The following is a 14,461-nucleotide window of genomic DNA, read 5'->3' on the forward strand; positions in this document are numbered from 1 at the left end:
ACTAAAAATTATTTCATTACATAGTATAATAAATGGCCAGCATTCAGCCTTTGTTTTTCATTATATGTATTATATATATACATTTTGTATGTGATAGTGGATTTATTCCAAACACAATGTAGAAAATATATTATACACACTCTATTTTTCTGTTCTGTTTTTTAAACCTTGTTTAATTTGTAATAGTTCCCCTACCACTACTCCATTTACCCTATACTCCCCATTCTGCATTTGTTTGTGTCCCTGTGATGTTACCATTCTTTGTTCTACTTTCGATATACTGGTAGTTTGTTCTAAAGATTTGATTATTGGTTTCAAAGTGGAAATATTACTTTGCAGATGAGGTTATGCCTATTGCATTTTAAAAAATTAAATGTCTTTTATTGTGATATTGAGACTCGTTATTAGGTTAGGTTAAGGTGCAAGTTTATCGAGTATAAGGCCTTTACATTTTAAAAGGCTGAGGTGTGTGCATGGTGTGTGCACGAAAGGTGTGGACCAGAAGGCAGTTTCAGGTAGGTATCATTCTCAGAAACTACATCTTTTTTGAGACACAGGTTGTCTCCGCCTTGCTTGGGCAGTTAAGAATCTTAGACTCTACTTTTGCTCTCAATACTGGAATTATATGCTATCAGCATATGTACTAGAGATGGAACCCAGATCCTCAGGCATGTGAGTGCTTTCCTAACTGAATTATTTTCCAAGCCTCTTTTTTTCTTTTCCTTTTATTTCTTTCATTCTTTTGTTTTTTGGGTCCTGTTTCGTCTCTCCCCCCCCCCCCCCCACACACACACACCCATGGTTTCTCTTCTTATCCCTGGCTGTTCTGGTACTCAGTTTTTTCCAGAGATTTCCCCGCCTCTGCTTCCCAAGTGCTAAGATTAAAGGTGTGTATCACCATGTTCCGCCCAGGCCTCCTTTTTAAAATTTATTTTGGTTGGGGCAGCAGAGATGGCTTCACAATGAAGAGCACTTATTCCTTGCAGAGGACCAATATTCAGTTTCTAGCACTCTCATAACTCATAGCTGCCTGTAACTCTCGTTACAGAGATCCAGTTCTGGCTTCCTTGGGCACCATGTATACATAAAATAAAAGTAAATGCTTTTAAAAGTTTTTCTTTTGGAGTCTTGCTCCAAAAAGTACTCCAAAGAAGTATTCTCTTGGTATAACTTGCTATGCTTTCTGCCTCAGCTGTATGCAAACTGTATAGACTTCATGCGAGTTCAGGGTCTTTAAAAAATGTAGATACTTTGTGTTGATAGGGCAGTTTAGTAGATCTTTCTGTTACTTGATGAAATGTGTTGTGATTAGTGGAGGATGTTTAACATACTGGATGGGAATGAGAGGCTACAAATAACTACACTCAGTTTTGTATGTATGCAAAAAATCTTCAGAGTAGATAAATAGACGTCCTTTTTGCAAGAACTGGAAACATAACTCAGCAGTTAAGAGTGCTTCCTGCTCTCTGAAGGTCCATATTTGGTTCACAGTAGTCATGTCTGGTAGGTTCTAACCACTTGTAACTCCAGCCCTAAGGGAATATGATACCCTCTGGTTAAAAAGATGGAACATGCACACACAACCTACATATACATGATAATTTAGGTGCTTGGCCTTGAAAAAAATGTATAAAAACTTGAGTAATAAGTGGTTATGAGCCATCCTGTGGTTTCTGGGACTGAACTCAGGTACTCTGAAAGTAAAGCCAGTGCTCTTAACTGCTAAACCATCTCTTCAGCCCCACCAACAAGCACATACACTTACTTCCCTATCCCCCAAGATTTCAAGACAAGATTTCTCTGAGTAGCCCTCGCAGTTTTGGAGCCCTCTGTAGACCTCATGGAGGTCTGCCTGTCTCTGCTTCCTCAGTCCAGGTATTAAAGTCATTGACCCCCACCACCTAGCCAGTTTGTTTGCTCTTTTTTTTCAAATGTTCATTATGTTTTGCCTGTTTATATGTCTGCATGAGGGTAAAGATTTAGGTGTATGAGTGTGTACTTGAATGTTTGTGCACCACTGTATGCCTAGTGCCCCTGGAGATCAGAAGAACCTTGAACCACCACTCCGGCCCCATATGTTTTTTTTTGTTGTTTGTTTGTTTTTCCCCCTAAATGTGTTGTGGTGATATAGTGACTAGGATGTTTTAGGCTTTATTATTCTAGGACAGAAATTACTAGAATTTTTTTTTTTTTTTTTTGCTTTTCCATCTTTTATCTTACTAGTATTTCCAAGCAGAAACCAATTGCTACTATTGTTTAGCATCATCTCCACCAATAGTGAGAGGCAAATCATAAAGATAATGTGGTAACATTAAACAATAGTTGTATTATTACCCCTGAAAGAGCTCTTGATGTTTTTAGAGAGGTCTGGAATTCAATTCCCAGCACCCATATTGGGAAACTCAAAACTTCCTGTAACTCAAGCTCTATGGAGTCAGATATCTTCTAACTTCCACTGGTCCCCACAACCATGTGTATATTCATACACGAATGCACATAAATCTACACTCTAGAGATAAGACCACAGTATGTATATGCATGTGCTTTTCCTTGTCTAGAGACTTTGAATATTAAGTCAGTGTAACAGCTTTGAAGTTAGGTAGTACTGATATTTTATCAAGGAAGAAACAGGCTTAAAGTAGGGAGAAGGAAGCTTGTTCTGTATTTGTCTATGGTCATGCCTCTGAATTCATTCCCGTCAGTTATTTTGCTTCAGCTCTGCTCTTTCTTGAAGTGCTGCTTTTCTCAAATTTTCACTTTTTATGAGAAATACTTCTAGCCAGTGTGGTATACTCCAGTATAAGCCCAGCACTCAAAAGGGACAGAGGAAGTTTGAGGCCAACCTTGACGTAGCAACATTCTTTCTCAAAAACCAAAAACATATAAGCGTTTGAATATAAAATGTCACACACACATTGAACTGCCTGAAAGTTCAGGCTTTTTTCCCTGGGTACTCAGGAGGCTCTAACAGGAGGTTGCAGATTCAAGGGCTGCCAGGGTTAGGATTAGGGTATCAAGATCTTTCTTAAAACACAAAAATGGGAACTGAGAACAATTGCTTAAGGTGTGTGGTCCTAGATTCATTGCCCAATATTGAGGAAGAAGAGGAAAAGATAATTCTTCCACAGGCACATGTATTGAAAGGGTGGTCTTCAACTGGTGGTGGTGTCTCTTCTAGAAACTTTAGGAGGAAGAACTACATAAAGGATATAGCGTTGACGCAATTCCTTGTCCTGACCCTTTCCTGTGTCTAGTCTTTCCTTGCTGCCATTAAGTGAGCCACTTTTTTCTATCACAATGTTATGCTGGGATACACTGCTTTGTTACATGCTCAGAAACAAGCCATCTACAATGAATTCATACAGAAAGAGCAAGATACAGTATCTTCATTTAGTGTTAAGCTAAGTATTTGTCACCACAGTGAGAAGCCTGGCTAAGACAGTTACCTTTAAGGAGATGTCCTCAAAACCACTGGGGTAGACTGCTGCTCTCTATGTTGTGTGGAAACTAAGTGGTTTGGTTTAAATAAAAGTAGTACTTGAGAAAATTGTGATACTTTTGTCCAAAATAGGAAACACTAGATTCCTATGTAAGAGATACCTTAACTCAAATTCAGATCTAGTTATATACGGTCTCTTGAATTGTTTATGTAGCTGCAGCATAGATTTTCAAATATTCCTGTTGAGATGCTTAACTGAACAGCTCTGTAAGAGAGAGCTGCAATGTTTGAGCTATTTGTTGGTAAGACTTATTTAACAGTTCACTTAATGATACACACACGCACACACACCTCTTTGCTCCTTCCCTTTTTTTTTTAGAAATGAGGAACTGAATATTTGTCAGTATAGTTATAGTTAATTATAGAAGCAGAAATGAAGTCATAAAGATTCTAAGTTGAGTTTGATATTAATAAGCAATGAAGTAGTAGGTATTTTATATATGATAATCACAAAAGAATGTTTACTTCATCTGAAAATGTTTATAATTTTGCTGTATGAGTGTGAATGTTTTGCCTGCATATATATATACACGCATCTTGTATATATGAAAGGTATTGGATCCCCTGGACGTTGTACCACCATGTGAATGCTGGGAATCAAACCCAGGCTTTCTGCAAGAACAAGTGCTCTTAACAACTGAACTGTTTCACCAATCACAACTGAAAATTCAAAATATGATATGTAATATAAAAGGACAGTTTTACCACAGTTTTAAATTTAAATAAGGTGGCATACACTTTTAAACCTAGCACTCATTGGGAAGCAGAAGCAGACACAATCTTTTGAGTTCAAGGCTACTGTGGTCTACAGAGTGACCACAATTCTAGGGCAGCTAGAAGTACAGAGAAACCTTGTCTTGAAAAATAATAAATGGATAAATAGGTGGGTAGATATACAGATGGATATATGAATAACAGAATAACAGAATTTTTATTTTATTTTATTTTTGCTCTACAGTAGGCACATTTAGTGGAAGAACTATTTTGTCTTAAAAAAAAATTGTATTCTGGATAGGTTTTAGTTTTGGATGATGAAGTATAGCAGTTAAAAATAAGGTTACCAGACTAGGAAAATGACTTAAGTAGGTAAAACATTTGCCATATAAGTGTGAGAACTTACATAAGCCTATAATACCCTACAGGGCTAGTGGAGATAGAAGGTCTTCTAGCTGCTCTTAGGACAGTATTCTAGTCTGGGTTTTGTAGTAATGAACAACAGACCTTTTCAGATATGGGTGAAGGCAAGGACCAACTAATTTCCAGATTATCTGCAGACCTTGTTTTGGGTTGAATGCAGACTTTTACCTGTGTCTCTGGAAAAATGATTTAGTCTTTTGGTGCCTCATATTCTCCACTCCCTTAGATGTAGTAATTATTCAACAATGAAATTTCATAAGCAGATGTTAATAACTATATGCAGTAAATAGCAGAAAAAAGAAAAGTTAATAAAAATATTAAGGTTGGTACAAGACATTTGCTGGTATTAAAATAATGAAACCCTTAGGATGTTTTGCAGTGGCCCTTTCTTATAACCTTTATTGTCTACATCAGTAGTTTTCAACCTGTAGGTTCGACCCCTTTGGGGGTCACGTGCCAGATAATTCTGCGTATGAGATATTTGCATTATAATTCTTAACAGTGGTAAAATTACATTTATGAAGTAGCAAATTAATAATTTCATGGTTGGGGTCACCACAACATGAGTCACAGCATTAGGAAAGTTGAGAACCACTGGTCTATGTGAGTTGTAGAAAGAATAATCTTGGAAGTGAGAAGAGGGCATATAGATTCATAAAGTAGTCAAGAAACGTCATGTAGAAATATTTCTGTATTTAGTTTAGAGAAGAAATTTTTTTTTCCACTTGATCATGAGAATTGAACCTGATTGCTTGAATCTGTCAACTTTTCTAACCTCCCACAGAAATCCCTGTATCCTTCCTTAGGTTTTACTCTTACCCTCCATTAATTAAATTGTTGGTCTTATATATGTTAAGGAGTCCTGCAGTTAGTTAACCCTTGTCTGGCTCAAATGCAGAATCATTACTTTTTAAAATGTCTCTTGATCATCATTTAGGAAACTAATAAAAGTTATGGGACCTTGCTTCAGAGATACTGAAGGGAGAAACTTGGATTGGAAATCAACAATTTTAGCTTTTAGCAAACTTGACAGACTTAAGTTAGACCTTATAAAAGGTTTCTAGTTCATATTACTTCAGTAGATAAGACAAAAATGAGTCAATCTTTCAGAAATGGAATGGTTTTCAAGCCACAGATTCTGCCCAGACTTGAAGGAATCAGCTGCTGCTTTATTGTAGTCAAGAGTGTTGTAAATACAGTGGTTGGAATACCTTGTATTTGTAATAATTTCTAGTCTGGAGTCCTTAGGAAACTGAGGCAGGAGAATTGTCACAAGTTTGAAGCCAACTTGAATGATACAGTTTTTGCATCTCCCCCCCCATCTCACTTCCCAAAAAACCTGCTAAATTACTTGCAGTCATTTGAGATAAGATTAACATACATGGAGGCCAAAGAATACTCAGGTACAGGCAAATAATGGGAACTATGTAAGTGAAATCTGACGTTTGAGATCTTTAATTTTTCTGTAGGAGTTTAAAACAAGTATAGGCCTGGAGAAGATGGTTCTGCAGTTAAAGCACTGGCCACTTTTAAAGACCATCTAGGTTCAATTCCCAGCACCCAGTGATTTCCACTTCATTTCCAAAGCTGACACCCTCTCTGATTTTCCTGGGCATTAGGCACACATGTGGTGTATGCACAGCAAGAACAAGCTATCTTCTATGTCAGATTATTATTGGTTGGATTTTTGATACAGGAACATTTTTATTCATTTGATAAACTTAGATTCTCCAGAAGAAATTGCTGTTAATAGCAGCATTTCTCTGAAACTTAGCAGGTGGCAGGGTTGCGGTTTTTTGTTGGTTTGTTTTGTTTTTAAACTTTTTCAGTTTAACAAGCAAAAATGTTTTCTTGTATGTGTACACAGGGGCCAAAACAGGAAGATACTTAAATTGTTTCATAAGGTTTAAACATAAATACATAAATCTCATTTAACACCAGAGGTAATTTGGTAAAACAGACAAAAGTTAAATGTTGAATTATACCTGGAGACAGATGTATCAGCAGTGTAAAAACACCTGCGAAACAGGTTTTCAATGGCTACAAATTCTTCTAGTAAGCTGTAACCTAGTGGAAGGAAAAAAGAGAATAAGCTAAGAGAAAATTTTATCAAAGGGGCTTTCTTTTTTCTGTCTTGTATTTATTCTAAACTTGAAGGTTATTTTACACTAGATAAGTTTTCCCCCCTTCATCCATGTCTTGTTTCTCATCCTATAAATTTGAGGGGAGTAGTTAATGTTATTGAAGTAGCTAAGTTTTACCATTCAGGGTGGAACTTTTAAGGGTTTATAAAGCCAAAGAATTAAGAAAGTCAATAGGTAACTGAAAACATGTTTCTTAAATTTGTTTTAGGAATTTCTTTCCATCTTATTCTTTTACCACTTTCTCTTTTGTACCTTTGATAATAGGGAATTGAAACCCAAGGTTATAGTTATAGTTATTGTGTGTTCTTACCTAAAATACACACTGTGCATTGATAGTTGGATTTCATCATTTTATGAATAACATAACTATGAAGCAGATATTGCTGTTATTTCCAAAGGTCAGTTTACATGTCCAGGATTGTAAAAAGGAAAATGTAATAACATTGCTTGAACATTATATTCCTGCTCTTTATTTACACGGCATATATATATGTGCCTCTATGTCCTGGGACTCCAAGTATACCATGGTGCCCTTGAATTAGCCCGGCTGATTTTAATTTTTCTGTTTGTTTGTTTGCTTCACCCTGGAGTTAGTGACTGAGAATTTCCTCTTCCTGATACTTAGTAAATCTCTTATGAAATACTGGCAGCTGTGTTCTTTGCATGATCTGGAACAGGCTTAGTTTTACTTACTTTTTTCTTTTGGTTTTAATGAATCTAAACAAGATTTCAGAATTTAAGTATTTCAAGCTCTTTTGCTTGCACTCTTGGAAGTAGTATATAACCCTTTGAAAAACAACTTACCTGCCAAGAATAGCTCTGTTATCTGTAGTTTGTTATAAAGTCATTTTACTTTGAATTTCTTTATAGAGCCAGGATTAAAGGCATGGGCCACCACTGCCCATCTTAGTTGGCTATATTTAAATGTCTTTTTCTACAGTATTTTCTCAAGCAGACTTTAAAATGGTTTTGCTTTTTTTTTCTCTAACCCACATAATAATAAACAAGAAAAAATTCTTAAACTGTCTAAGCTCAGAGATAGCAAATAAACTTTTATCTTTCTTTGGGCAGTTTCAAGTGATTGGTGTTCTGGGATGGTTTCCTGAGATACTTAGAGGTTTATAAGCTAAATTCAGAGTCATTGTCAGAGACTTCCTGTATTTTTAATCCACAAACTCTTAACACTGACCCTGAATATCTGCATGTCAGTTAGCTCCAAGCCTAGCTTTAAACTTCTTATTGACCGATAATAATAATAATTCTTTTGTGGTGGTGGTATTTGTTTCTTTTCTTTGTTTTTTAATTTTCATGTTTTCCCATTAACATTGTGTGGATACCTGGACTATCATTTACACTTAGTTTTTACTGTACAGGAATTTTCCTCTTAGCATTGTCTTCTGAGATGTAGTCATGTTGATACAGAGAGCTCTAGTTAATTTTATTCTTATTACTGTAGTAATATCTTAAGGAATAAACTATAATTTATTTTGCCTCCTTTAGCTGAATTAGGCTATATAATGAACCTATTCTCCTTGTGCACCCATAAAACTATATTCTCAGAAGCATAATTTCTTTGATTGGGCTTTTATTTTTTAACCTAGCCAAATTGCTCTGTAAAAGTGATTGTACCAGTTTTTACACTTATCAGCAATATGAAATACGTTCTGTTTTTCCTACTAAAACCTTTTATGGTACTTTTCCACTCAGCTTGAAAGGCTTGATGTGTTTGTGTATTTTGAGTTTGAAATGATTTTAATTTTGTCCATATAAAGAGCTGACAATTCATGTATCCAGTTAAAATTTTGAGTCTTTATCATGTTCTGTTGGTCTTCTGTTCATCTTAACTGCTTTAATTATTACTACTTTGTCTTGATACCTGGTTATCCAAGTTTATATTTTTCTGAATTTTTATTCTCAGCTTCCAATTAAAACTAGTAGAGAGGTGCTAGAAAGGTGGCACTGTGATTAAGAGCCCAGGCTGCTCTTAAAAGGATCTGGTTTTGATTCCTAGCACCCACATGGTGGGGCTCCAACTCCCTCTGCTGGTCTCCAAGAGCACCAGGCACGCACACTGTGTGTATAGACACACATGCAGGCAAACACCATGTGCATAAAATAATAAAATTTAAATTCCCATCCCTCCCCCCCCCAAAAAAAAAGTAGACAATGTAGCACACAATAATTTTCACTGGGGAAATTCAAAGCCTGAGATACGTGAGACCCTGCCTCTAAGCTTCAGCAGCACCAATAACAAAAACCCAAATTTAATTGAGATTAGAAACAAATATTCATAGCTGTATTGAGAATCACAATACTGAAAGATGTACTCTATAATTTACATAGGTTACTTACCACTTTCTGATTTTATCTGTAAAAATTCTATAGTTTTAACTTGTGTTATGATACTTGCTAAGAAAATGAAGGTTTCTACTCTACTGTAAAGTTTTCTATTTTGATCTTTATTAGAAAACTGCTGAATTTCCATACTTGTAGTCATTCTTAATTCTTCAAGGATTAAAAAATAAATATATTGTTAAGCCAGTCATGTTGGTAGATATATTTAATCCCAACAATAGAGAATCAGAGGTAGGTGGATCTCTGAGTTCCAGGGCAGCCGGAGCTACATAGTTAGGCCCTCCCTCAAAATAGATAAGAATAAATAGACAAATAGAAAGGATGGATGGACAGGCAGGTAGGCGGGTAGTATTGTTAAAATACTATTTTAACAAAGAAAATACCTTTTATCGCCTGAGACTCTAACACAATTTCAGAAGAATGTTGTCACAGTGTCAGATACAGTTAGCACTTCTAATATTTATTTTATGTATATGAGTACACTGTAGTTGTCTTCAGACACACCAGAAGAGGGCATCAGATCACATTGTAGATGGTTGTGAGCCACCATGTGGTTGTTGGGAATTGAACTCAGGACATTTGGAAGAACATTATTATCATCATCATCATCATCATCATCATCATCATTATATGTAAGTGCACTGTAGCATCATCATCATCATTATATGTAAGTGCACTGTAGCAGTCTTCAGACACCCCAGAAAAGGGGGTCAGATCTCATTATGGATAGTTGTTAGCCATCATGTGGTTGCTGGGATTTGAATTCAGAACCTTTGGAAGAGCAGTTAGTGCTTGTAACCACTAAGCCGTATTTCCAGCCCCATGTCGTCTGTGGATTGTGTATTTTGTCTTTTTGTGTGTCTTTACATGATAGTTTGTCTATATAAGAACCTACCTACACTGTTCTTCTTCCCATGTGGTATAGATGTTAGTATTGCTCTTGGATTTCACTTGGTTTATTTCTTTGTAGGAAACGCAGGTCTGAATGGAGATGGGCTGCAGACCGAGCAGCTATTGTCAGCCGCTGGAACTGGCTTCAGGCCCATGTTTCTGACTTGGAATATCGAATTCGTCAGCAAACAGATATTTACAAACAGATACGTGCTAATAAGGTAAGGAATACATTTTTGATATATTCTAACCAGTTTAAAAGCAGCCATTATTTCCCTCCTCCCATCCCTTCAGAGTCTTTCAGTAATTCCTTAACTATGTCAAGATGAATGGTTGAATGGTTCAGTATAACAGTAAGAATCTGATGGTACTAGTGCAGCTAAAAAAACAGAAGAATATAACCCCCAGCTGACATATGTTTAGGAAAAATGGTATCTGGGCCAATATGAGAAAAAGAAAGCATATATTAACAGACTGTATTGTTTATTTTAATTTGGCATGTCTACTTTTCATTTTGCTTATTTCATCAGATATTCTCCTATTGATAAGCTTCTCTTTTTTGAAGAAATTTTTCAATTAAGAGATTATCAGAAACATAAATGATAGAAATGTTTTCTTGTGTTCTGTTTGAAAGAACTGATAATTACCTTGATAGTGACTAAACAGTTTTTCTTTTTGAAAAGTCATTTCTGAAAAAAGGTCTTTTGTTTTTTTTGTTGTTGTTGTTTTTTAATTTGACTTGAAAATTATCCATAGGAAGCAAACCCTTAAACTGCTGGGTGCCTACTATGTACATATGTACTGTGTCTTTGGGATAGTTTCTGATTGGGAACTCTAGAAAACTAACTTAGGACAGTAGGCTTAGGGCAAGCACCCAAACCAGCAAACATAAGTCTCATGCAAGCATTTCAAAGCTCATCATGCAGACTGGAGAGATGGCTCAAATTGTCTCAAGACATATGTATTACATGTTTGTGAGTGTTTTGCCTGCACATACATATGTGAGCCACATGTATGCCTGGTGTCTGAAGAGGGCTTCAAATTTCCTGGAACTTCCAATTACAGATACCTGTGCTTGGAATATAACCTGGATCATCTGCAAGAGTAGTAAGTGCACTTATCCACTGAGCCATCTCTCCACCCTGCATGTTGAGTTTTAAAATGTTAGTATGGGACTGGCAAGGTAATTTAGTGGGTTAAGGTGCTTGCTGCCAAGTATTATGACCTGAATTGAGTCTTCAGGATGTCCATAGTGGGAGTGACTTGTGTAGGTTGCCCTTTGATGTCCTTACAGTCATCATGCACACAGGGAGGGAGAGAGGGAGGGAGGGAAGGAAGGAGGCAGAGAGAGAGAGAGAGAGAGAGGGAGAGAGAGAGAGAGAAGAAATAAAATTTAATCTTAACATATCTAAATGTATGGCTTAGAGTTGATAAATCTCTTTGGAGTGATTCTTTTAGAAAATTTTTGGAAAGCATGTATGAACATCAAAGAAAAATATGTTTAGAATGTTCTGAGCAACCCCTTTTACTCCCAAATCAAAAGTTAATCCAATGCAATGTTTTGAGATGTGTGTATGTATGTGTATATAACATGTATATTTGTTAAGCTACTGGTTTTCTTGAGGGCACATAACAATTTTTATACATTGTCATCTTGTTTATTTCCCTATCATTTAAAAAATGTTTTTGACTTTATCATTTTGTTGTTGTTGTTAACTGTTACATACTTGTTCATATTTTCCATGCTGTTTCTGGATATACCTCTTAATGAGGTGAGGCTGGGAGATAGGGTAGAAACAGATAAAGAGCCCAAGTTCTTATTAGGCTAGTCACATACTTTAATGTAGTTTTTTTTTTTTTTTTTAGAGCATTAAAAAAAAAAACCCTCCTGTTTTAGATTTATTTTATGCATATGACTGTTTTGCTTGCATTTGTATATGTACACCTTGTTGTGTGCCTGATGCCTACAGAGACCAGAAGACAATGTCCTATTTTTTGCAACTAGAGTTGTAGTTGTTGATGAGCTACCATGTGGATGGCTAGAACCAAACCCAGGTCCTCCACAAGAAAAGCAAGTACTTGTTTTAATCATGTATGTTGCATGCATGTCTATGTGAAGGTATCAGACTAGAGACAGTTATGAGGTTCCATGTGAGTACTATGAAATGTACCCAAGTCTCTCAAAAGGCATCCAGTGCTCTTTCTCCAACCCCTGTTCTGAAGAACTTTTCTAGGCTGCCACAAGAAAATATCACAAATTGATTGGCTTAGAACCATAGGCAGCAAGCTTTTCCAAAGTTCTGGAGGCTAGAAATTGGAATGTCAGTATTCACCAGACGATTCTCTGTCTGAGATCATAGAAAAGAGTCATTTCTTGCCCTTTCCTAACTTAATGGTTACTGCTGCCAGTCCTGTCTTCACTTGACTAGCTGTTTGTATATCGAAGTTTTCCTAGTAAAATACAGCTGTTTGGAGACTGGAGATGACCCAGAGAGTAAAGTCACTTGACATACATGCCTGATGTCCTATGTCTCTCAGAATCATGTAAAGCTTGTAGGGGAGAGCCAACTTCAGACATTTCTCCTATCCTTTAAGTATGGCATATACAGTACTACATACCATGCATGCATAAAATTAAATAACTAAAAATAGACATAGAATATTACATTTATGGTCCACACTAAAGTTTTCACTTGATGTCATCTGCAAAGATCCTACTTTGAAATAAATGGCACAGCCTCAGGTTCTCAGCATGAATTTTGTAGGGTTACTCTGAGCTCAGATTAGCAAATAAGTCTTAAAACTTAGTCCAATGATATGTTAATGTGAACTTGGTTTTTATATAGCACTGTAATAATAGAGTCCTTTTTTGGAAAAAGTATGCTAGGCCTTTCTCTACTAATTTTAATATTATTCACATTTGTTTTAATTAATTAGTTTGATTCTGGGGATTGAATTCCTGACCTTTACGTGTCCTGGACAAGCACAAATATTGTGCTATCTATCCATTTTCTCACTAATTTACCCAGGGCGTTGAATTTAGATTTGTCTTTGGGTAGGAGATTAGGGGACATGGAAGTATTTACCGTAGGTTAGCATCAACTTTCTTATATTTTTGGGCAGACAATTAGAGAGCTCAACTTTTTCCTCTCCCTTCCTTGGCATCTCATTTAGCTCCGATTTGTTTCGACTCATTGTGTCACCGAGGATGACCTTAAATGATCCTCCTGCCTCTGTCTTTCAAGTTAAAGTTGTCTGCTAGAATATTTGGCTTTTAGTCTTCCCTTTTAAGGTGGTACTGTGTTAAATGTTGAGGTTTTTAGATGGCCCTTCTATACAGCACACTTTAGCCTGGAACTCAGCTGTGTTGCGCCCCTCCCCCCCCCCCATTATTCTCAAACTTGGAATTCTCTCTGCCTCCATCTGTCTCTGTAGTTACTGGGATTATAGAGGTGTGCATTACCATTCTTGATTTACTTTTGCTGTCCATTGATGTTACCTTCCTCTCCCCTCTCTTTGAGAGTTTCTCTATAGCCCTGACTGTTCTGGAACTCACTCTGTAGACCAGACAACCCTCAAATTCACAAAGATCTGCATGCCCCTCTGCTTTCCAAGTGCTGGAACTTATTCCCCTCCCCCCCCCTCTTTCTCTCTCTCTTTTGGAGTTTTTCAAGACAGGGTTTCTCTGTGTAGCCCTGGCTGCTCTGGAACTCACTCTGTAGACCAGGCTGGCCTCGAACTCAGAAATCCACCTGCCTCTGCCTCCCAGAGTTCTGGGATTACTGGCGTGCGCCACCACCCAGCTACCTTTCTTAAGAGTGATCTATTACATGGGTGGTGAAGTTGGTGAGACACTTAGCAATTAAACATTGACGACTCTTCCTAGATTTTGGTTCCCAGCACCCACATAGGCATCCACAGCCAGTTATAACTCTAGCTGTAAGGCATTAAATATCTTCCAAAGGCATTGTACTCAAGTGGTACATAGACAAGATTCAAGCAAAACACCCAGCCATACACATAAAATAAATTTAAAAAATTATTAAAAGTTTTCAAGTAATATGTTCCCCAAAAAAGAAATCATTTGAGGACTACTTTTGTTACTGTTATTGGTTCCCCCACCCGCACCCCGAGCATTACAGGATCCAGGCACGAAATTCTGTTCTATCAAAAGTTAGCTGTTACTTTCTAAGACTTAATTTGCTTTATAGTCCCAAAAGTTCCCTTTGGAAATAAGTTTTCTTGTTGTTCTCTGACAGAAGTTCAACTTGTAGTGTAGCCTCTATTATATGCTGTGCTATCATTAGTTTTGTTTGGACTTTCTCTTGCTTCTACCTACTGAGCGCAGCCCCGATTACTGTTTGTATTGTACTCAGGGGCTTAGGCATGCTTATGTTATTGTTTGAATTTTCCCAGGTCAGATAGTTAGCTCCCT

General features: G+C 36.8%; 1 protein-coding gene across 8 annotated transcripts in view; it reads left to right on the forward strand.

Annotated features, from left to right (window-relative positions):
- Positions 1-14,461, forward strand: part of Kansl1 (KAT8 regulatory NSL complex subunit 1) — a 129,699-nt gene that overhangs the window by 75,958 nt on the left and 39,280 nt on the right. For all 8 annotated transcript variants that reach the window (XM_052197227.1, XM_052197228.1, XM_052197225.1 and 5 more), the window contains one exon: positions 10,106-10,247. In XM_052197227.1, coding sequence (XP_052053187.1) covers positions 10,106-10,247 — 142 coding nt within the window. The remainder of the gene's footprint in view (positions 1-10,105; positions 10,248-14,461) is intronic.

This window comes from Apodemus sylvaticus, chromosome 10, assembly GCF_947179515.1.
Source record: "Apodemus sylvaticus chromosome 10, mApoSyl1.1, whole genome shotgun sequence".
In the NCBI taxonomy this organism is placed as follows: domain Eukaryota; kingdom Metazoa; phylum Chordata; class Mammalia; order Rodentia; family Muridae; genus Apodemus; species Apodemus sylvaticus.